Genomic DNA, 25,067 nt, shown 5'->3' with positions numbered 1-25,067 from the left:
AGGGTTGATGTCCAGACGGCAGGTCACAGAGGGGGGAGGGGAGCTGGTCTCTGACCCATCCAACAGTAGCAAAGAGGTCAGAGGTGAGAGTGGGCCACGTTTGGAGTGAGAGGTGAAGGAGGTGTCTGGCTTCTGGTGGGTGAAAGGTCATCAATGGAAGGCAGGAGTTGAATGGGGAGTTGGAAGGGTGAGGCTTGCGCATGAGGGTTTACCTCAGGAGACAGGGCGAAAGGTTAGACTGGGCGGGTGAGGAGAAATGGAGTTTGACCCCAGAAAGAGGGGTGAAAGGTTGCAGAGACTGAGCATGACCATAGAAGGCAAATGGTGAAAGGTCATGGGTTAAGGATTTAACACAGAGAGCGAGGAGTGAGATGTCACGGGGATGTGGCTTGTGTACCAGAAGGCAAGAGGTGAGAGGCCGCAGGGATGGGCTTTAATCCCAGAAGGTGAGGAGTGAAAGGTCATGGAGATGGGGTTTGACCCAGAGGATGAGGGGTGAAACGTTGTATGGGCTTTGCTTGACCCCAGAGTGGGTCAAAAGTCAGCAGTGGGGTTTGGGAAGAAGAGTCCACATTTCACACGGAGGGTCAGGTGTGAAAGGTCATTGGACAGCAACTCCAATACCCAACTCCCCACCCTGTGAAATATCCACCCTCCCTCTCACTCCTCAAGTGAGTCAGGGGGGCTGTGGGGTGGGAAGTCGTTGGACAGGGAGAGCCCCCCCTCAATCTCACCCCCTTCCTGGCCCTCACCATCCTGGGCCGGCCCACGCGTCGGGAAGGCGGAACGCTCCCACAGGAAGGGGGCGAGCTCGGGGTCCAGTACCAGCAGGTGCGGAGGAGAGGAAGCGAGGGTGCGACAGGAGGAGGTTCCCGCTAATGATTGCCGGCCGCAGCGACCCTGCGCCTCTGTCTTGGCGTAAGCGTTGAGGCTGCAAACAGCTGAGGCCATGCAGAGGCTAAATGAGAGCCAGGCCAACCTGTGGGGAGAGGGATGGGGGTGTCAGTGCTGTCCATGGAGCCTCCCCTCGAACACCTCCCATCCTTTCCCGTTTATTACCTCTTCTTCCGCTCCCCTGCCCCCCTCTTCACACTCCAGGAAATGTGCACGGTGCTCCCGGTGTGGGTCTGACCCAGGGATATGGAGACGGGAACTGTGCACGGTGATCCCGGTGTGGGTCTGACCCAGGGATATGGAGACGGGAACTGTGCACGGTGATCCCGGTGTGGGTCTGACCCAGGGATATGGAGACGGGAATTGTGCACGGTGCTCCCGGTGTGGGTCTGACCCAGGGATATGGAGACGGGAACTGTGCACGGTGCTCCCGGTGTGGGTCTGACCCAGGGATATGGAGACGGGAACTGTGCACGGTGCTCCCGGTGTGGGTCTGACCCAGGGATATGGAGACGGGAACTGTGCACGGTGCTCCCGGTGTGGGTCTGACCCAGGGGGATACAGAGACGGGAACTGTGCACGGTGCTCCTGATGTGGGTCTGACCCAGGGAAATGGAGACGGGAACTGTGCACGGTGCTCCCAGTGGGTCTGGCCCAGGGATATGGAGAAGGGAACTGTGCTCGGTGCTCCCGGTGTGGGTCTGACCCAGGGGGATACAGAGACGGGAACTGTGCACGGTGCTCCTGGTGGGTCTGGCCCAGGGATACGGAGACGGGAACTGTGCATGGTGCTCACGGTGGGTCTGGCCCAGGGATACGGAGAAGGGAACTGTGCACGGTGCTCCCGGTGTGGGTCTGACCCAGGGGGATATGGAGATGGGAACTGTGCATGGTGCTCCCGGTGTGGGTCTGACCCAGGGATACGGAGACGGGAACTGTGCACGGTGCTCCCGGTGGGTCTGGCCCAGGGATACGGAGAAGGGAACTGTGCACGGTGCTCCCGGTGTGGGTCTGACCCAGGGATACGGAGAAGGGAAATGTGCGCGGTGCTCCTGGTGTGGGTCTGACCCAGGGATATGGAGATGGGAACTGTGCATGGTGCTCCCGGTGGGTCTGGCCCAGGGATATGGAGATGGGAACTGTGCACGGTGCTCCCGGTGTGGGTCTGACCCAGGGGGATACAGAGACAGGAACTGTGCACGGTGCTCCCGGTGTGGGTCTGACCCAGGGATATGGAGAAGGGAACTGCACGGTGCTCCCGGTGTGGGTCTGACCCAGAGGGATACGGAGACGGGAACTGTGCACGGTGATCCCGGTGTGGGTCTGACCCAGGGGGATACGGAGACGGGAACTGTGCACGGTGATCCCGGTGTGGGTCTGACCCAGGGGGATACGGAGACGGGAACTGTGCATGGTGATCCCTGTGTGGGTCTGACCCAGGGATATGGAGATGGGAACTGTGCACGGTGATCCTGGGGTGGGTCTGACCCAGAGGGATACGGAGACGGGAACTGTGCACGGTGATCCCGGTGTGGGTCTGACCCAGGGGGATATGGAGATGGGAACTGTGCACGGTGCTCCCGGTGTGGGTCTGACCCAGGGGGATATGGAGACGGGAACTGTGCACGGTGCTCCCGGTGTGGGTCTGACCCAGAGGGATACGGAGACGGGAACTGTGCACGGTGATCCCGGTGTGGGTCTGACCCAGGGATACGCAGAAGGGAATTGTGCACGGTGCTCCCGGTGTGGATCTGACCCAGGGATACGCAGAAGGGAACCGGGTAGGTGGGGATCTTTGGTTATGTTGGCTGCTGTAGAGTCCGTGGAGGGGAGGCTGGTCTCGTGATGTGCTGAGCTGTGCCCACTACTCTGTGGTTTACTTTGGTCACAGGCATTGCTGATGCTGTACAGAGCCGTGATGATTTTTTGTGCTGCATCAGCTAAGAGGTGATGTAGATGAGTTATTTCTCCACAGAGACTGGGGTGGACAGAAGTAATAGGGGGAGAGACTTACCCAACATTTCAGATGAATCAGGATACCCCTTGAAATGCCAAGGAAGAGGAGTTACAGTAAAATCCTTGGGAAATGGAATGTGTGATGGGGCCTTAGTGGGATAGCATGGACCATGTGGGCCAAAGGGCCTGTTCCTCTGCTCTGTCTGTCCCTGGACTTTCCTTGTGTTCAGTTCCCCCGATTATAATTTTTGGATTTCTTTTAAATTACACTTGTAATCCTCTTAAAATATACACAAGTAAGTCCTCGGTATCTCTATCCTGAGTGTATAATTGATAGGATTGCACTGTGCGGTTGTTTGGGATGATGTGGGGGTGGGGACAATTTCAGCACAGATTCAACACAACTTGGTATCTCTCAGGATTCTCTCCTCAGTGTGGGGGGAATTCTTTCTAATTTGCTCGCCCGATTAGCAGGTGTGTGATGGGACGGTGTGGAGGGAGATTCACTCAGTGTCTGACCCCGGGAGTGTGTGATGGGACGGTGTGGAGGGAGTTTCACTCTGTCTGACCCTGAGTGTGTGTGATGGGACAGTGTGGAGGGAGTTTCACTCTGTGTCTGACCCCGGGAGTGTGTGATGGGAAGGTGTGGAGGGAGTTTCACTCTGTGTCTGACGCCGGGAGTGTGTGATGGGCCAGTGTGGAGGGAGATTCACTCTGTGTCTGACCCCGGGAGTGTGTGATGGGACAGTGTGGAGGGAGATTCACTCTGTGTCTGACCCTGGGAGTGTGTGATGGGACGGTGTGGAGGGAGATTCACTCTGTGTCTGACCCCGGGAGTGTGTGATGTGACGGTGTGGAGGGAGATTCACTCTGTGTCTGACCCAGGGAGTGTGTGTTGGGACGGTGTGGAGGGAGTTTCACTCTGTGTCTGACGCCGGGAGTGTGTGATGGGACAGTGTGGAGGGAGTTTCACTCTGTGTCTGACCCCGGGAGTGTGTGATGGGATGGTGTGGAGGGAGATTCACTCTGTGTCTGACCCCGGGAGTGTGTGATGGGACGGTGTGGAGGGGGTTTCACTCTGTGTCTGACCCCGGGAGTGTGTGATGGGACGGGGTGGAGGGAGATTCACTCTGTGTCTGACCCCGGGAGTGTGTGATGGGACGGTGTGGAGGGAGATTCACTCTGTGTCTGACCCCGGGGTGTGTGTGATGGGACGGTGTGGAGGGAGATTCACTCTGTCTGACCCTGGGAGTGTGTGATGGGATGGTGTGGAGGGAGATTCACTCTTTGTCTGACCCCGGGGTGTGTGATGGGACGGTGTGGAGGGAGATTCACTCTGTGTCTGACCCCAGGAGTGTGTGATGGGACGGTATGGAGGGAGATTCACTCTGTGTCTGACCCTGGGAGTGTGTGATGGGATGGTGTGGAGGGAGATTCACAGTGTGTCTGACCCCGGGAGTGTGTGATGGTGCGGGGTGGAGGGAGATTCACTCTGTGTCTGACCCCGGGAGTGTGTGATGGGACGGTGTGGAGGGAGATTCACTCTGTCTGACCCCGGGAGTGTGTGATGGGACGGTGTGGAGGGAGATTCACTCTTTGTCTGACCCCGGGGTGTGTGTGATGGGATGGTCGGAAGAAGTGCAACTTACAGGAATGACCATCCGTAATCCCATGTTTGAGGCTTCCAATCCTTCGGACCGAGGCTGACAGTTACGTGGAAAACTGTCGTGTACATCATGTGTCCAACCATTCCCAGCAGACCTGCCACATCAGCAGAACATCAGCCTAACGGTGCGACAGAGGTAGCATCACCCACCCTAGCGTTCTCCATCTCTCCCCCCCCCGCACCACCTGACAGTCCATCCACAACAACCCCAAAACTCCAGCCAACCCCCCCAGAAAACCATCCACCTCTGTTCCCCCTCCTAATAATCCATACAGCCCCGGCATATCCTCCAACCCCCCCCCCCGACACTCCTTCCGACCCCCCGACACTCCTTCCAACCGATTGTGTAATTTCCACTCCTCTGCATGCCATTCCACTCCCGGCATCCGTTCCACTCATTCCCCCCTGGTTCTCCTTCCATTATCCTCTGGATCTCAGTCAACTGGGGAAATGGGTGGAGGAATCGCAAATTTGGATCAGTGCAAGGAGTTGTGTGTTGGGAAGACAAGCCAGGTAGGTCTTACATAGAGAATAGTAGCATCATGGGAGTGTTGTGGAACAGAGGGACCCAGGGGTACGGGGACATGGTTCCCTGAAAGTGGAGTCACAGGTAGACGGGGACTTTGGGGAGTGTTGTGGAACAGAGGGACCCAGGGGTACGGGGACATGGTTCCCTGAAAGTGGAGTCACAGGTTGACAGGACGGTGAAGAAGCTGTTTGCCACGCTGGCCTTCATCGTTCAGGGCACTGAGTACAGGGGTTGGGACGTTATGTTGCCGTTGTACAAGACGTTGGTGAGGCCACACTCGGAGTATTGTGTTCAGTTCTGGTCGCCCTGCTGTAGGAAAGATGCCATTGAGCTGGGAAGGTGCAGAGGAGATTTACGAGGATATTTGAGGGATTGAGTTATGGAGAGTGGTTGTGCAGGTTGGGACTTTATTCCTTGGAGTGTTGGAGATTGAGGGGTGGCCTTACAGAGATGTATGAGGGGCACAGATAGGGTGAATGTGAACGGACTTTTTCCCTGGGGTTGGGATTCAAGAACCAGAGGACACAGGTGTAAGGGGAGATATTACTAGGGACAGAGGGGTAACTGTTTCACTCAGAGGGTGGTCTGTCTATGGAACGAGCTGCCAGAGGAACATTAACAACAGTTAAAAGGGACTTGGACAGGTAAGCTAATGGGGAAACGCGGGCAGATGGGACGTACCTGGGTGCTGTTGAGGGTTTTTGGAACCTCGGGGAAGTGGTGTCGTTCCCTTGCACTCCTGACCAGAGACGGTGTGGATTGTCGATTGAATACGGAGCAGAAATCGTGAGCTCGAATGGAGCACATGAAGAGTTTAAGGATCAAGGCTGGAAACGTGGCAGGAGAGGTAGAGTTCAAGCAGGCTGAAGCACAGAGGGGGAGGCATTCTGCCAGAAATTTTCAGAAATGATCGAACTGTGATCTCTGGTAAGGAAAAAGGTGGCAACATCAATCTCGTTGGTGTTTGGATGAGAGGGTAATGTCGACATCTTGTTCCTTCACTTAGAACAACCAATGATTACATGTTGACCATTCTATTTGCCTCGAGAGTTCCCGCCAACCTGCACGATGCTCTAAGCAAGAAACCTGATGCATTTCAAATTATAGTCGGTGGTTTTAACCAGGCCTGTCTGAAGAAAATACTGCACGCATCACCAGTTGTACCGGAGGTCCCGACGCACAAGACCACTGCTACACTGCAAAAAGGAATGCCTATCGATCCTTCCTGAGATTGCATTTTGGCAAGTTGGATCATTTGGCTGCACTCCTGCGACCTGCGTACAGACAGACTAAAGAGCAAGGTCCAGAGATCACGACAACCAAGAGGCTGAAGAATGGTGACAGGATTGTCTTGAGTCTGTGAATTAGGCTGTGTGCAAGAACGCATCTGAGGACCTGAATGACAACACCAGGGTCATTACAGACTCTGTTAAAACAGCTGTGGATGAGGATGTCCCCATGAAATTATTCAGGGTCCCCAATCAGAAGCCCTGGATGAACAATGAAATCCAGAATCACCTGAGAGCCAGATCGGAGGCCTCAAGTCTGGAGATCAAGAATGCTACAAGAGGTGCGGGTGTGATCGCCGGAGAGCCATCTCACGGAAAAAGTGGAGATTCCAGACACGGCTGAATCAACGAGGGATGCTGGATGGCTGTGTCAGGATCTGAATGCCATAACCTCCTACAAAGCTGAACCTTGTGACATAGGGACAGCAGAGCTTCACTTCCAGATGAGCCCAATGCCTTTGATGCATCACTAGAACAGGGAGGAACCATCGCACACCCCCGTCTCCCGATGACCCTTTGGTCTCAGTATCTGAAGATAACGTGCGGAGTACCAGCAAGAGAGTGATTCCAAGGAGACCGTCCGGTCTGGACAGAGTCCCCGGCCACGTACTGAGGTCCTGCGCTGACCAACTATCTCCAGCCTCTCGCTCCGGCAGTGTGAGGTACCCATCTGCTTCAAGCAGGCTTCGTCCATGCCAGTGCCCCAGAGAGTGTGGTAACCCGTCTGTGACTATCACTTGCATCCTCAGTGATGACAGGTTTTGAGAGGTTGGTGATGAAACGTATCAGCTCCTGTCTGAATGAAACTTGGATCTGCACCAATTCGCCTACCGAAACAACAGGCCCACAGCAGATGCCATCTCACTGGCTCTTCACACAGCCCTGCAACATCCGGACAGCAAAGATGCAAACATCAGGAGGCTCTTTATCGATTACAGCTCGGCATTTAACACCATCATCCCCTCAAAAGTAATCAGTAAACTCCAAGACCTGGGCCTCAATACCCTCTAGTGCAGTTGGATCCTGGATTTCCTCACTTGTAGACCCCAGTCGGTCCGGATTGGCAGAAACATCTCCTGCACAATCTCCATCAGCACAGGAGCACCGCAGGGATGTGTGCTTAGCCCCCTGTTCTACTCGCTTTTCACCTGTGACTGTGAGGCTCAGTACAGCTCCAGCACCAGGTTCAAGTTTACTGTTGTGGGCCGTATCAAAGGGGTGATGAATACGGGAGGGAGATTGAAAACTTGGCTGTGGTGTCGTAACAACAATCTCTCACTCAATGTCAGCAAGACCAAGGATCTGATTGTAGATTTCAGGAGAGGGAAGCCAGAGATCCGTGAGCCAGTAATCATCGGAGGGCAGAGGTGCAGACGGTCAGAGGACCTGTCCTGGACCCATCGTATAAATAAATATTCCAAAAAAAAACACAACAATGCCTCTACCTCCTCAGGAGCCTGTGGAGGTCTGGCATCTCATCAAAAACCTTGGCAAACTTCTATAGGTGTGTGGTGGGAAGGGTGGCTGTGTTATGGGATTGAGTTAAAAAATCCTACAAACGGTTGTGGATTTGGCCCAGTATGTCATGGATAAAACCCATCCAACAATTGAGCACATCTACATGAAACATTGCCATAGAAAACCAGCATCCATCATCAAAGATCCTCACCACACAGGCCAGGCTCTCTTCCTGCAGCCATCAGGTAGAAGGTACAGGAGCCTCAGGACTCACACCACCAGGTTCAAGAACAGTTACCACCCCTCAACCATCAGGTTCTTGAGCAAAAGGGGATAACTACACTCAGTCTGTTTCTGGTGTTTTCACAACCAATGGTCTCACTTTAACAACTCTTTAGCTTGTTATTTCATGCTCTAGTTATTTATTGCTATTTATTTATATTTGCATTTGCACAGTTTTTTGTTCATCGATCCTGTTTACAGTTACTGTTCTATAGATTTGCTAAGTATTCCCGCAGGAAAAAGACTCCCAGGGTTGTATGTGGTGACATGTATGTACTCTGATAATACATTTTACTCTGAACTTTGGCTAAGACCATCCAGGGATGTGGGGGGAGTTCCCTCACACTCCTGACCGATAGATGTGACGGATGCTGTATGCATAGACTAACTCATTTTGGTTTTGGATGTGTGTTGAGGGATTGGCTGGGGTCAGTGGTATTGAGGGTGGAGGCTCTTGAAGGGTGAAGTCAGGCTGGGGAGAGGGAGGCTCTTACCCGAGAGGACGGTGAAGATGGCAGCAAAGGAATTGGTCTTGAGTGTGACGAGGGAGCGGCGGGTGCAGGCGAGTTCGAAACACAGCAGACTGAAGCCCAGAGACAGAAGGGTGATGTAGAGGATCTCAGCCACGATGGCAAACCACAGGACTCCTGGAACAGAACGGAGGGTGAGTCCCTAGGACAAGAGGGAGGGAGGAGGGGGAAAGTAGAGACATGTGGAGAAGGGACTAAAGGGAAGGGGGATGGGGTGAAGAAGGAGGGGTTGTTGAGAGTGTGGAAGGTGAGAGAGGGACGGGGAGAGTATGGAAAGGGGGAAGGAATGGGAAGTGGCAGTGGGGAAGAGGGTGCTGGAGGGAGGATAGAGGGGGTGGGGGGTGAAGAGAGTGAAGCGGGGGAGAGAGGGAGGACAGAGCCAGAGAACAGAACTGCGATTGGGAGTGGGAGGGTGGGAGGGGTGGGAGAGAGAAGGATGGGGATGGGGAGAGATATTGAATGTGGGAAGGAGGAGAGAGGGAGGGAGGGTGAGAGAGAGATCACTGCAAATCAATCCTATTCCCTCCTCTCTCCTCCGGAAAGAGCGGTTTGGGGCAATCTGATCACTGACCTCAGCCTTGTCCCCACGTTTCAGGAGGAGGGTGCTGTATGCTCTCCTGTCTACATCAGCAGTGTTGTCAGAACTGAACATCACCAATGGCCTGTCCTGGTGGGTGAAACACTGACTGTATGTCTCAGACTGCTGCACCTCTGCTCTGTTGTTGCCAATGAGAAGTGTGCAGAGAGCCCACCTTTCTGAGGTAGCACCTCTCGAAGATGTCCTCGATGGTGGGGAGGCCTGGGTGTGTCTACAATCCTCTGCAGCCTCTCGCGATCCCGTGCATTGAAGCCTGCGAATCAGGTGATGATGCAGTCAGTAGAAATGCCGACTGCTCTCTGGTGGCATACCAAATCTCCTCAGACGGCTGAAAAACTAATTGTGCCACTTCATAATGACATCAATATGTTGGACCCAGGTTGTATCCTCAGGGATATTATTGCCAAGGAAATGGAAGCTGCTCACGCTCTTCACTGCTGATCTGTCGCACTCCTCCGCAACGTAAGGAGCTGCAGAGCGTTGTGGGCCCAACCCAGTACATCACCTTCCCACCATCGGGGTACCTACAGCAGGTAAATCTGATATCGAAGACCCCAGCATCCATCTTCTGACAGCTCGTATCGGGCAGGAATTCCCACCATCGGGGTACCTACAGCAGGTAAATCTGATATCGAAGACCCCAGCATCCATCTTCTGACAGCTCGTATCGGGCAGGAATTCCCACCATCGGGGTACCTACAGCAGGTAAATCTGATATCGAAGACCCCAGCATCCATCTTCTGACAGCTCGTATCGGGCAGGAATTCCTACCATCGGGGTACCTACAGCAGGTAAATCTGATATCGAAGACCCCAGCATCCATCTTCTGACAGCTCGTATCGGGCAGGAATTCCCACCATCGGGGTACCTACAGCAGGTAAATCTGATATCGAAGACCCCAGCATCCATCTTCTGACAGCTCGTATCGGGCAGGAATTCCCACCATCGGGGTACCTACAGCAGGTAAATCTGATATCGAAGACCCCAGCATCCATCTTCTGACAGCTCGTATCGGGCAGGAATTCCCACCATCGGGGTACCTACAGCAGGTAAATCTGATATCGAAGACCCCAGCATCCATCTTCTGACAGCTCGTATCGGGCAGGAATTCCCACCATCGGGGTACCTACAGCAGGTAAATCTGATATCGAAGACCCCAGCATCCATCTTCTGACAGCTCGTATCGGGCAGGAATTCCCACCATCGGGGTACCTACAGCAGGTAAATCTGATATCGAAGACCCCAGCATCCATCTTCTGACAGCTCGTATCGGGCAGGAATTCCCACCATCGGGGTACCTACAGCAGGTAAATCTGATATCGAAGACCCCAGCATCCATCTTCTGACAGCTCGTATCGGGCAGGAATTCCAACACCACCAGGTTCAGCAGCACCCACCCGTCAGTTCTTGAACCAACCAGCACAACCCTAACCACCACTTCAGGACAGAAACACCACAGCTTGCAACACAATGGACTCTGAAAGTTTGTTGTGGTTGTGTTGTCTTCAAAAGAAAAGTGTATACAGTAATATAAAAGTGCATAATTTCCAAGGAGAGTTACAGAAATAAAGAACAAAGCACAGTACAGGCCATTCGGCCCACAATGTTGTGCTGCCCCCCATATAACCCTCCACCTTAAATTCTTTCATATACCTGTCTGGTAGTCTCTTAAACTTCACTAGTGTATCTGCCTCCACCACTGACTCAGGCAGTGCATTCCACGCACCAACCACTCTCTGAGTAAAAAACCTTCCTCTAATATCCCCCTTGAACTTCCCTCCCCTTATCTTAAAGCCATGTCCTCTTGTACTGAGGAGTGGTGCCCTGGGGAAGAGGTGCTGGCTGTCCACTCTATCTATTCCTCTTAATATCTTGTACACCTCTATCATGTCTCCCCTCATCCTCCTTCTCTCCAAAGAGTAAAGCCCTAGCTCCCTTAATCTCTGATCATAATCCATACTCTCTAAACCAGGCAGCATCCTGGTAAATCTCCTCTGTACCCTTTCCAATGCTTCCACATCCTTCCTGTAGTGAGGTGACCAGAACTGGACACAGTACTCCAAGTGTGGCCTAACCAGAGTTTTATAGAGCTGCATCATTACATCACGACTCTTAAACTCTATCCCTCGACTTATGAAAGCTAACATCCCATAAGCTTTCTTAACTACCCTATCTAACTGTGAGGCAACTTTCAGGAATCTGTGGACATGTACCCCCAGATCCCTCTGCTCCTCCACACTCCCAAGTATCCTGCCATTTACTTTGTACTCTGCCTTGGAGTTTGTCCTTCCAAAGTGTACCACCTCACACTTCTCTGGGTTGAACTCCATCTGCCACTTCTCAGCCCACTTCTGCATCCTATCAATGTCTCTCTGCAATCTTCGACAATCCTCTACACTATCCACAACATCACCAACCTTTGTGTCGTCTACAAACTTGCCAACCCACCCTTCTACCCCCACATCCAGGTCGTTAATAAAAATCACGAAAAGTTGAGGTCCCAGAACTGATCCTTGTGGGACACCACTAGTCACAACCCTCCAATCTGAATGTACTCCCTCCACCACGACCCTCTGCCTTCTGCAGGCAAGCCAGTTCTGAATCCACCTGGACAAACGTCCCTGGATCCCATGCCTTATGACTTTCTGAATAAGCCTACTGTGTGGTACCTTGTCAAATGCCTTACTAAAATCCATGTAGATCTGCACTACCCTCATCGATATGCCTGGTCACCTCCTCAAAGAACTCTATCAGGCTTGTTAGACACAATCTGCCCTTCACAAAGCCATGCTGACTGTCCCTGATCAGACCATGATTCTCTAATTGTCCATAGATTCTATCTCTAAGAATCTTTCCAACAGCTTTCCCACCACAGACATAAGGCTCACTGGTCTTTAATTATCCAGACTATCCCTACTACCTTTTTTGAACAAGGAGACAACATTCGCCTCCCTCCAGTCCTCCGGTACCATTCCCGTGGACAACGAGGACATAAAGATCCTAGCCTGAGGCCCAGTAATCTCTTCCCTCGCCTCGTGGAGCAGCCTGGGGAATATTCCATCAGGCCCCGGGGACTTTAACGTCCTAATGTATTTTAACAACTCCAACACCTCCTCTCCCGTAATATCAACATGCTCCAGAACATCAACCTCACTCATATTGTCCTCACCGTCATCAAGTTCCCTCTCATTGGTGAATACCAAAGAGAAGTATTCATTGAGGACCTCGCTCACTTCCACAGCCTCCAGCCACATCTTCCCACCTTTATCTCTAATCGGTCCAACCTTCACTCCTGTCAACCTTTTGTTCTTCACATAATTGAAGAATGCCTTGGGGTTTTCCTTTACCCTACTCGCCAAGGCCTTCTCATGCCCCCTTCTTGCTCTCCTCAGCCCCTTCTTAAGCTCCTTTCTTGCTACCCTATATTCCTCAATAGACTCATCTGATCCTTGCTTCCTAAACCTCATGTATGCTGCCTTCTTCCATCTGACTAGATTTTCCACTTAACTTGTCACCCATGGTTCCTTCACCCTACCATTCTTTATTTTCCTCACTGGGACAAATTTATCCCTAATTCCTCAAGAGATCCCTAAACATCAACCACATGTCCATAGTACATTTCCCTGCAAAAACATCATCCCAATTCACACCCGCAAGTTCTAGCCTTATAGCCTCATAATTTGCTCTTCCCCAATTTAAAATTTTCCTGTCCTCTCAGATTCTATCCTTTTCCATGATAATGCTAAAGGTCAGGGAGCGGTGATCACTGTTCCCCAGATGCTCACCCACTGAGAGATCTGTGACCTGACCCGGTTCATTACCTAATACTAGATCTAGTATGGCATTCCCCCTCATCGGTCTGTCAACATACTGTGACAGGAATCCATCCTGGACACACTTAACAAACTCTGCCCCATCTAAACCATTGGAACTGATCAGGAGCCAATCAATATTAGGGAATATTGATATATTAATAACAATATTAGATAGGGAGGGGTTTGAACAGGAGGACGGGGTGTGTAGGGGTTACAAGAGATATGGAGGGGTTATACCTACCCTGTTCCGATTCTGGTGTGAGCTGTAGGAAGCTCCGGCATTTCACTGGAGAGGAGAAAGAATAAGTAAGAGCAGATGGAGAGTCACACCTCTACTCCCTTCTCTAACACCTTCTCTACCTCCTCTCTATCCCCCTCTCTACCCCCTACACCCTCTCCTTTCCATCTCCTCTCTTCCCCTCTCCCCTCCCCTTTCCCCCCCTCCCCCCTCCCTCCCCGCCCCATCTCCCCTCTCCGTCCCCCCGCCCCACCTTCCCCCATCTTCCCCTGCCCCTCTCCCCTCCCCATTTTCCCCTGCCCCTCTCCCATCCCCATTTTCCCCTGCCCCATCTCCCCTCCCTCCCCCTCTCCCTCTCTCCTCCCCCTTCACCCCCTCTCTTTCTCTTCCCCTCCTCTCTCCCGTTGCACTCACCCCACTCTCTTCTCTCCCCTTCACTCTGTCTCCACGTCTCACCTCTCCCTCTCTCGTCCCCCTCCTCACACGAGGTCCAGAAGCCGGTGTGGAACGCGTGGAAGGTGAAGCGGTCCTCTCCCGTCTCCCAGCCGTACGATTCCAGCTCGCCCGCGGTCTCGTTGCCGGCTGCGTGTCCCAGGCACCCGCGGATCTCGGTCTCCGCCTCCCGCCTGTCGCCAGACGCCGCTGCCTTCCGGCAGAGCGGCTTCACCACCCGGTGTGTGCCGACACACCAGTAACCGCTGGCAAAGGCGGCGGTGGAGGAGATGAGGGCCAGTGAGCTCAGCACCAGCGAGAGGTGCAGACGCTGCCGGGCACCGACCTTCATCCCCGGCACCGGGAGAAGGTGGAGTGTGCTAATCCCTCACCCTCCACCTTTCTTTTTTCTCTCCTTCCCAACTCTCACTACCCCTCTCTCTCTGTCTGTCTGTCTCTGACTGTCAGTGTCTCTCTCTCTGACTGTCAGTCTCTCTCAGTGTCTCTCTCTGACTGTCAGTGTGTCTCTCTCTGTCTGTCAGAGTGTGTGTGTGTGTGTGTCTCTCTCTCTCTGTCAGAGTGTGTGTGTGTGTGTGTCTCTCTCTCTCTGTCAGTGTGTGTGTGTGTCTCTCGCTCTCTCTCTCTGTCAGTGTGTGTGTGTGTGTGTCTCTCTCTTTCTCTCTCTCTCTCTCTCTGTCAGTGTGTGTGTGTCTCTCTCTCTTTCTCTCTCTGTCAGAGTGTCTCTCTCTCTGTCAGTGTGTGTGTGTGTCTCTTTCTCTCTCTCTCTCTCTGTCAGAGTCTCTCTCTCTCTGTCAGTGTGTCTCTCTCTCTGTCAGAGTGTCTCTCTCTCTCTGTCAGTGTGTGTCTCTCTCTGTCAGTGTGTGTGTGTGTCTCTCTCTCTCTGTCAGAGTGTCTCTCTCTGTCTGTCAGTGTGTCTCTCTGGTGAGTCTGACTCTCTGTTTCAACCCTTCCCCTGATCCGATTTGGGGATTAGAACCCAGAAGCAAGCCTCTCTGACTTGTCGGAGGCAGCCTGTCCATCTGGCTTTCCTCATCTTCGATAGGAGTTTGAGGAGATTTGGTTTGTCACTATTTCTACAGATGGATGACTGATCACAGAAAGCTCCGTCACAGCATTCTGACTGATCTGTAACCTCAGCCCGCTCCAGCACCCTGACCATCCTCGACAGGTGGCAGAATGTCACTCAGGACCCTGCCCCCCTTCACTCAGGACAAGCCCTTTTCTCACTGTTACCATCAGGGAGGAGGGTCACACTCAATGATTCAGGAACACTTTCTACCCCCTGCCATCAGACTTCTGAATGGACACTACCTCACAAGTCCATTTTTAATATTCGTGAGTATTTATTTATTGTGATTTTTGTGTCACGTGCTGTACTGCTGCTACAAAACTGCAAATTTTATGACTTGTCAGTGATTTTAAAAGTGATTCTGATTCTCTTCCCCCCCCCCCAGCATTCTCAACATTCATTGTCCCCCATCAGAAAATGATCGTAGGGTTGTATGAGGTGATGGTTTCTACATGATAACAATTAAATATGATTGTATATGATGATAGTTTGTATATGCTGACAGTTTATAGACCATAAGACAAAGGAGCAGAAGTCGGCCATTCGGCCCATCGAGTCTGCTCCGCCATTTCATCATGAGCTGATCCAATCTCCCCTTTAGTCCCATCCCCCGCCTTCTCACCATAACCTTTGATGCCCTGACTACTCAGATACCCCTCAATCTCTGCCTTAAATACACCCAATGACCCGGCCTCCACTGCCGCCCGTGGCAACGAATTCCATAGATTCACCACCCTCTGGCTAAAAAATTATTTCACATCTCTGTTCTGAATGGGCGCCCTGCAATCCTCAAGTCATGTCCTCTCATACTAGACTCCCCCACCATGGGAAACAACTTTGCCACATCCACTCTGTCCATGCCTTTCAACATTCAAAATGTTTCTATGAGGTCCCCCCTCATTCTTCTAAACTCCAAGGAGTACAGTCCAAGAGCGGTCAAACGTTCCTCAGATGTTAACCCTCTCATTCCCAGAATCATTCTAGTGTATCTTCTCTGAACCCTCTCCAATGTCAGCACATCCTTCCTTAAATAAGGAGCCCAAAACTGCACACAGTATTCCAAGTGAGGTCTTACCAGAGCCTTATAGAGCCTCAACATCACATCCCTGCTCCTATACTCTATTCCTCTAGAAACAAAAGCCAACATTGCATTCACCTTCTTCACCACCGACTCAACCTGGAGGTTAACCTTAAGGGTATCCTGCACAAACACTCCCAAGTCCTGTTGCATCTCAGAACTTTGAATTCTCTCCCCATTTAAATAATAGTCTGCCCGTTTATTTTTTCTACCAAAGCGCATGACCATACACTTTCCGACATTGTAATTCATTTGCCACTTCTTTGCCCATTCCCCCAATCTATCCAAGTCTCTCTGCAGACTCTCTGTTTCCTCAGCACTACCGGCCCCTCCACCTATCTTTGTATCATCAGCAAACTTAGCCACAAAGCCATCTATTCCATAATCCAAATCGTTGATATACAACGTAAAACGAAGCGGCCCCAACACGGACCCCTGTGGAACACTACTGGTAACCGGCAGCCAACCATAATGGGATCCCTTTATTCCCACTCTCTGCTTCCTGCCAATCAGCCAACACTCTATCCACAGAACATAGAACTGATGCACCATCAATAACTCTCAGAGATATAGGCTTTTATTGGCTGGAAGAAAGAACAAGCAGCAAGAGACCACCATACTACATCCTGGAGACTGAGGAAGGGGCTGTGCCTCCAATCGCCTTTATACCAGGGTCCGTGGGAGGAGCCACAGGACCATGTCCAGACATGTCAGCATGTCCAGACAGGTATATATAGTTCACCACAAGAACATGGAATAGTACAGCACATTACAGGCCCTTCGGCCCACAATGTTGTGCCGACCCTCAAACCTCGCCTCCCATATAACCCCCCACCTTAAATTCCTCCATATACCTGTCTGGTAGTCTCTTAAACTTCACTAGTGTATCTGCCTCCACCACTGACTCAGGCAGTGCATTCCACACACCAACCACTCTCTGAGTGAAAAACCTTCCTCTAATATCCCCCTTGAACTTCCCTCCCCTTACCTTAAAGCCATGTCCTCTTGTACTGAGCAGTGGTGCCCTGGGGAAGAGGTGCTGGCTGTCCACTCTGTCTATTCCTCTTAATATCTTGTATGCCTCTATCATGTCTCCTCTCATTCTCCTTCTCTCCAAAGAGTAAAGCCCTAGTTCCCTTAATCTCTGATCATAATCCATACTCTCTAAATCAGGCAGCATCCTGGTAAATCTCCTCTGTACCCTTTCCAAGGCTTCCACATCCTTCCTATACTGAGGCAACCAAAACTGGACACAGTACTCCAAGTGTGGCCTAACCAGAGTTTTATAGAGCTGCATCATTACCTCGCAACTCTTAAACTCTATCCCTCGACTTATGAAAGCTAACACCCCCATCAGCTTTCTTAACTACCCTATCTACCTGTGAGGCAACTTTCAGGGATCTGTGGACATGATCCCTCTGCTCCTCCACAATTTCCACAATTCTCCTTCTCCACTTTCCCGTAATTCCATGGGCTCTTATCTTGTTTAGCAGCCTCATGTGCGGCACCTTGTCAAGGGCCTTCTGAAAATCCAAATACACAACATCCACTGCATCTCCCTTGTCTAGCCTACTTGTAATTTCCTCAAAAAATTGCACTAGGTTTGTCAGGCAGATTTTCCTTTAACAAAACCATGCTGAGTTCTGCCTATCTTGTCATATGCCTCCAGGTACTCCGTAACCTCATCCTTGACAATCGACTCCAACAACTTCCCAACCACCGATGTCAAGCTAACAGGTCTATAATTTCCTTTTTGCTTCCTTGCCCCCTTCTTAAATAGCAGAGTGACATTTGCAATCTTCCAGTCCTCCGGAACCAGGCCAGAATCTATCGACTTTTGAAAGATCATTACTAATGCATCCGCAATCTCCACAGCTACTTCCTTCAGAACACAAGGGTGCATTCCATCTGGTCCGGGAGATTTATCTACCCTTAGACTATTCAGCTTCCTGAGTACTTTCTCTGTCGTAATTGTGACTGCGCATATTTCTCTTCCCTGACACCCTTGAATGTCCGGTATATTGCTGATGTCTTCCTCAGTGAAGATTGATGCAAAATACTCGTTCAGTTCCTCCGCCATCTCCTTATCTCCCATTACAATTTCTCCAGCATCATTTTCTATCGGTCCTATATCTACTCTCACCTGTCTTTTACTCTTTATATACTTGAAAAAGCTTTTAGTATCCTCTTTCATATTATTTGCCAGCTTCCTTTCATAGTTCATCTTCTCCCTCTTAATGACCTTTTTAGTTTCCTTTTGTAAGCTTTTAAAAACTTCCCAATCCTCTGTCTTCCCACTAATTTTTGCTTCCTTGTATGCCCTCTCCTTTGCTTTTACTTTGGCTTTGACTTCTCTTGTCAGCCACGGTTGCATCCTTTTTCCATTCGAAAATTTCTTTTTCTTTGGAATATATCTGTCTTGCACCTTCCTCACTTCTCGCATAAACTCCAGCCACTGCTGCTCTGCCGTCCTTCCCGCTAGTGTCCCTTTCCAGTCAACCTTGACCAGTTCCTCTCTCATGCCTCTGTAATTTCCTTTACTCCACTGAAATATCGACACATCAGATTTCGGCTTCTCTTTCTCAAATTTCACAGTGAACTCAATCATGTTGTGATCACTGCCTCCTAAGGGTTCCTTCACTTCTAGCTCTCTAATCACCTCTGGTTCCTTGTAAGCGGAACAAGTGCTACACCTGCCCTTACACTTCCTCCCTCACCACCATTCAGGGCCCCAGACAGTTCTTCCAGGTGAGGCGACACTTCACCTGTGAGTCGGCTGGTGTGGTATACTGCGTCCGGTGCTCCCGGTGTGGCCTTTTATATATTGGTGAGACCCGACGCAGACTGGGAGACCGTTTCTCTGAACACCTACGCTCGGTCTGCCAGAGAAAGCAGGATCTCCCAGTGGCCACGCATTTTAATTCCACGTCCCATTCCCATTCTGATATGTCTATCCATGGCCTCCTCTACTGTCAAAATGAATCCAAACTCAGGTTGGAGGAACAACACCTTATATACCGGCTGGGTAGCCTCCAACCTGATGGCATGAACATTGACTTCTCTAACTTCTGTTAATGCCCCTCCTCCGCTTCTTACCCCATCCCTGACATATTTAGATTTTTCCCCCCTCCTTTTCTCTCTCTTTCTGCCCATCACTCTGCCTGTTCTCCATCTCCCTCTGGTGCTCCCCTCCCCCTTTCTTTCTCCCGAGGCCTCCCGTCCCATGATCCTTTCCCTTCTCCAGCTCTGTATCACTTTCGCCAATCACCTTTCCAGCTCTTAGCTTCATCCCACCCCCTCCGGTCTACTCCTATCATTTCGCATTTCCCCCCCCCCCCCCACTTTCAAATCTCTTACTATCTTTCCTTTCAGTTAGTCCTGATGAAGGGTCTCGGCCCGAAACATCCTTATAGACGCTGCCTGGCCTGCTGTTTTCCACCAGCACTTTGTGTGTGTTTCAATCATCTTTCTAATGATTTAATATCATTTCTTACCATTAAAGCCACGCCACCCCCTCTACCTACCTGCCTATCCTTCCGATACACCATGTATCCTTGGACGTTCAGCTCCCAGAGACATGCATCCTTTAGCCACGTCTCAGTGATGGCCACAATATCATACCTGCCAATCTGTAGCTGTACGACAAGATCATCCACCTTATTCCTTACGCTGCGTGCATTTGTATAACACCTTAAGTCCAGTATTTGGTACTTTTTGCATTGATTGCACTGCAACTCACCCAATGACTGCAAATTTGCTCCATCACATGCCTGTCCTTCCTGACATCCTTACTGCTCACTACCTTAGATCTATTTCTGTTTTCCCTCTCTACCGCTCCATCATTCCGGTTCCCTGCCAAATTAGTTTAAACCCTCCCCAACAGCTCTATTAAGCTTTCCCGCCAGGATATTGGTCCCCTTGGGATTCAAGGATCCCCCATCCCCTAGGATTCCTGAGATTACTACCTTTGCAGTCCTTCTTCTCAACTGCCTTCCTAACTCCCTATATTCTCCTTTCAGGACATAGAAAGCCTGCAGCACAATACAGGCCCTTCAGCACACAAGGCTGTGCCGAACATGTCTCTACCTCAGAAATTACCTAGGGTTACCCATAACCCTTTATTTTTCTAAGCTCCATACCTATCCAAGAGCTTCTTTAAAGACCGTATCGTATCCAACTCCACCACTTCGCCGGCAGCCCATTCCACGCACTCACCACTCACTGAGTAAAACAAAACTTGCCCCTGACATCTCCTCTGTACCTACTTCCAAGCACCTTAAAACTGTGCCCTCTCGTGCTACCCAATTCAGCCCCAGGAAAAAGCCTCTGACTATCCACATGATCAATGCCTCTCATCATCTTATACACCTTTATCAGGTCACCTCTCATCCTCCGTCGCTCCAAGGAGAAAAGGCCACATTTGCTCAACCTATTTTCAAGAGGCATGCTCCCCAATCCAGGCAACATCCTTGTAAATCTCCTCTGCACCCTTTCTATAGTTTCCACATCCTTCCTGTAGTGAGGCGACCAGAACTGAGCACAGTACTCCAAGTGGGGTCTGACCAGGATCCTATATAGCTGCTACATTACCTCTCAGCTCTTAAACTCAATCCCATGGTTGATGAAGGCCAATGCACCGTATGCATTCTTAACCACAGAGTCAACCTGCACAGCTGCTTTGAGTGTCCCATGGACTCGGACCCCAAGATCCCTCTGATCCTCCACACTGCCAAGAGTCTTACCATTAATACTATATTCTGCCATCATGTTTGACCTACCAAAATGAACCACCTCATGCTTATCTGGGTTGAACTTCATCTGCCACTTCTCAGCCCAGTTTTGCATCTTATCAATGTCTCGCTGTAACCTCTGACAGCCCTCCACACTATCCACAACACCCCCAACATTTGTGTCATCAACAAACTTACTAACACATCCCTCCACTTCCTCATCCAGGTCATTTATAAAAATCACCAAGAGTAAGGGTCCCAGAACAGATCCCTGAGGCACTCCACTGGTGACCAACCTCCATGCAGAATATGACCCATCTCAATAAGCCTGGCATGGGGTACCTTACCAAATGCCTTGCTGAAATCCATATACACTACATCTACTGCTCTTTCTTCATCAATGTGTTTAGTCACATCCTCAAAAAATTCAATCAGGCTCATAAGGCACAACCTGTCTTTCACAAAGCCATGCTGACTACTCCTAATCATATTATACCTCTCCAAATGTTCATAAATCCTACCTCTCAGGATCTTCTTCATCAACTTACCAACCACTGAGGTAAGACTCACTGGTCTATAATTTCCTGGGCTCTCTCTACTCCCTTTCTTGAATAAGGGAACAACATCTGCAACCCTCCAATCCTCTGGAACCTCTCCCATCCCCATTGATGATGCAAAGATCATTGCCAGAGGCTCAGCAATCTCCTCCTCCGCCTTCCACAGTAGCCTGGGGTACATCTTGTCCAGACCCGGTGAGTTATCCAACTTGATGCTTTCCAAAAGCTCCTCTTTCTTAATATCTACATGCTCAAGCTTTTCAGTCCACTGTAAGTCATCCGTACACTCGCCAAGATCTTTTTCTGTACTGAATACTGAAGTAAAGTATTCATTAAGTACCTCCGCCATCTCCTCCATTTCAATACACACTTTCCCACTGTCACACTTGATAGGTCCTATTCGCTCACATGTTCCTAAATCCTGCCTCTCAGCACTCAGGATCCTTTCCATATGGTATATATACATTCTATATTTTATATGTGGTATATGGTTTGTATATGGTAATGGTTTTTATATGGCTGCATATGGTGATGGTTTGTATATGACGGTATGTGGTGACAGTTTATATATGGATATAGAACATAGAACATAGAACATAGTACAGCACATTACAGGCCCTTTGGCCCACAATGTTGTGCCGACCCTCAAACCCTGCCTCCATATAACCCCCCAACTTAAATTCCTCCGTATACCTGTCTAGTAGTCTCTTAAATTTCACTAGTGTATCTGCCTCCACCACTGACTCAGGCAGTGCATTCCACACACCAACCACTCTCTGAGTAAAAAACCTTGCTCTAATATCCCCCTTGAACTTCCCTCCCCTTACCTTAAAGCCATGTCCTCTTGTACTGAGCAGTGGTGCCCTGGGGAAGAGGTGCTAGCTATCCACTCTATCTATTCCTCTTAACATCTTGTACACCTCTATCATGTCTCCTCTCATTCTCCTTCTCTCCAGAGAGTAAAACCCTAACTCCCTTAATCTCTGATCATAATCCATACTCTCTAAACCAGCCAGCATCCTGGTAAATCTCCTCTGTACCCTTTCCAATGCTTCCACATCCTTCCTATAGTGAGGCGACCAGATATATATACATATATATTGATGATTTGTATACGGTGACAGTTTGTATATCGTAAATGGTGACGGTTTGTATATGGTTGTATATGGTGTTGGTTTATATGTGGTATATAGTGACAATTTGTAAATGGTGATAGTTTATATATGGTTATATATGGTGACAGTTTATATATGGTATATGGTGATGGTTTGTATCTGGTGGTATATGCTGACAGTTTATATATGGATATATATATATATAGTGATGATTTGTATATGGCTGTATACTGTGACAGTTTGTATATGGCTGTATATGGTGACTGTATATGGTTGTATATCATCATGGTGTGTATATTATTTTATGTAGTGACAGTTTGGTTGTATATGGTGAGGGTTTGTATATGGCAGTATATGGTGACAGTTTATATATGGATATATATAGTGACAATTTGTATATGGTTGTATATGGTGACAGTTTGTATATGGCCATATATAGTGACTGTATATGGTTGTATCTCATTATGGTGTGTATATGGCAGTATATGGTGATGGTTTGTATATGGTGGTATATGCTGACAGTTTATATATGGATATATATATATATATATATGTATATATATATATATATATATAGTGACTCTGACTAAAGTAATTTCTCAGCATCTCAGTTCTAAATGGATGTTCTTCAATCCTGAAGTCATGCCCTCTTTTCCTGGAATCCCTTACCATGGGAAGTAACTTTGCCATATCTAATCTGTTCAGGCCTTTTAACATTCAGAATGTCTCTATGAGATCCCCCCTCATTCTCCTGAACTCCAGGGAATACAGTCCAAGAGCTGCCAGACGTTCCTCATACAGAAATCCTTTCATCCCTGGAATTATTCTCCTGAATCTTCTGTGAACCCTCTCCAATGTCAGTACATTCTTTCTAAAATAAGGAGCCCAAAACTGCACACAGTACTCCAAGTGTGGTCTCACGAGTGCCTCAGAGCCTCAATGTCACATCCCTGCTCCTATACTCTATTCCTCTAGAAATGAATGACAACATCGCATTCACCTTCTTCACCACCGACTCAACCTGGAGATTAACCTTTAGGGCATCCTGCACAAGGACTCCCAAGTCGCTTTATCTTTGCATTTTGAATTCTCTCCCTATCTAAATAATAGTCTGCCCGTTTATTTCTTCCACCAGAGTGTATGACCATACACTTTCCAACATTGTATTTCATTTACCACTTCTTTGCCCATTCCCCTAAACTATCTAACAGGCTGTCTGTTTCCTAAACACTACCCACTCCTCCATCTATCTTTGTATCATCAGCATATTTAGCCACAAATCCATTAATATGGTGACAGATTGTATATGGTTGTATATGGTGATAATTTGTATAAACATAGAAACATAGAAAACCTACAGCACAACACAGGCCCTTCGGCCCACAAAACTGTGCCGAATATGTCCTTACCTTAGAAATTACCTAGGGTTACCCATAGCTCTCTATTTTTCTAAGCTCCATGTACCTATCCAGGAGTCTCTTAAAAGACCCTATCGTATCCGCCTCCTCCACCGTCACCAGCAGCCCATTCCACGCACTCACCACTCTCTGTGTAAAAAAACCTTACCCCTGACATCTCATTTGTACCTACACTCAAGCACCTTAAAACTGTGCCCTCTCGTGCTAGCCATTTCAGCCCTGGGAAAAAGCCTCTGACTATCCACACGATCAATGCCTCTCATCATCTTATACACCTCTATCAGGTCACCTCTCATTCTCTGTTGCTCCAAGGAGAAAAGGCCAAGTTCACTCAACCTATTCTCATAAGGCATGCTCCCCAATCCAGGCAACATCCTTGTAAATCTCCTCTGCACCCTTTCTATGGTTTCCACATCCTTCCTGTAGTGAGGCGACCAGAACTGAGCACAGTACTCCAAGTGGGGTCTGACCAGGGTCCTATATAGCTGCAACATTACCTCTTGGCTCCTAAGTTCAGTTCCATAACTGTTGAAGCATAGACATAGAAACATAGAAAATAGGTGCAGGAGTAGGCCATTCGGCCCTTCGAGCCTGCACCGCCATTCAGTATGATCATGGCTGATCATCCAACTCAGAACCCTGTACCTGCTTTCTCTCCATACCCCCTGATCCCTTTAGCCACAAGGGCCGTATCTAACTTCCTCTTAAATATAGCCAATGAACCGGCCTCAACTGTTTCCTGTGGCAGAGAATTCCACAGATTCACCACTCTCTGTGTGAAGAAATTTTTCCTCATCTCGGTCCTAAAAGGCTTCCTCTTTATCCTTAAACTGTGACCCCTCGTTCTGGATTTCCCCAACATTGGAAACAATCTTCCTGCATCTAGCCTGTCCAATCCCTTTAGAATTTTATACGTTTCAATACGATCCCCCCTCAATCTTCTAAATTCCAGTGAGTATAAGCCTAGTCGATCCAGTCTTTCTTCATATGAAAGTCCTGCCATCCCAGGAATCAATCTGGTGAACCTTCTCTGTACTCCCTCTATGGCAAGAAAGTCTTTCCTCAGATTAGGGGACCAAAACTACACACAATGTTCTAGGTGCGGTCTCACCAAGGCCAATACACTGTATGCTTTCTTAACCACAGAGTCAACCTGCGCAGCTGCTTTGAGTGTCCTATGGACTCGGACTCCAAGATCCCTCTGATCCTCCACACTGCCAAGAGTCTTACCATTAATACTACATTCTGTCATCATATTTGACCTACCAGAATGAGCTACCTCACATTTATCAAGGTTATCAGGGTTGAACTCCATCTGCCACTTCTCAGCCCAGTTTTGCATCCTATCAATGTCCCGCTGTAACCTCTGACAGCCCTCCACACTATCCACAA

General features: G+C 49.5%; 1 protein-coding gene across 1 annotated transcript; it reads right to left on the bottom strand.

The window, feature by feature from the left end:
- Positions 1 to 6: 6 nt before the first annotated feature.
- Positions 7 to 14,110, bottom strand: LOC140716043 (germ cell-specific gene 1-like protein). Its single transcript, XM_073028714.1, has 5 exons — positions 13,712 to 14,110; positions 13,259 to 13,303; positions 8,569 to 8,721; positions 4,500 to 4,611; positions 7 to 979 (listed from the first exon to the last, which is right to left on the bottom strand). The coding sequence occupies exons 1-5, from the start codon at positions 14,037 to 14,039 to the stop codon at positions 661 to 663; spliced, it is 957 nt and encodes a 318-aa protein (XP_072884815.1). The 5' UTR covers positions 14,040 to 14,110; the 3' UTR covers positions 7 to 660.
- Between the last annotated feature and the right edge of the window lie 10,957 nt (positions 14,111 to 25,067).

The sequence above is a fragment of the Hemitrygon akajei genome, chromosome 24 (assembly GCF_048418815.1).
Source record: "Hemitrygon akajei chromosome 24, sHemAka1.3, whole genome shotgun sequence".
Taxonomy (NCBI): Eukaryota; Metazoa; Chordata; class Chondrichthyes; order Myliobatiformes; family Dasyatidae; genus Hemitrygon; species Hemitrygon akajei.
The sequence above is the reverse complement of the archived record's forward strand: the minus strand, read 5'-3'. Positions and strand labels throughout refer to the sequence as shown.

What these genes read in the sequence shown, in the direction of transcription:
- LOC140716043 (XM_073028714.1), bottom strand. Translation starts at nt 14,039, where the DNA reads ATGAAGGTCGGTGCCCGGCAGCGTCTGCACCTCTCGCTGGTGCTGAGC. An exon ending in CATCTTCACCGTCCTCTCGG is followed by an intron (nt 4,612 to 8,568) that starts GTAAGAGCCTCC and finishes CTGATGTGGCAG; the next exon opens with GTCTGCTGGGAATGGTTGGA. An exon ending in GATTACGGATGGTCATTCCT is followed by an intron (nt 980 to 4,499) that starts GTAAGTTGCACT and finishes CTCTCCCCACAG; the next exon opens with GTTGGCCTGGCTCTCATTTA.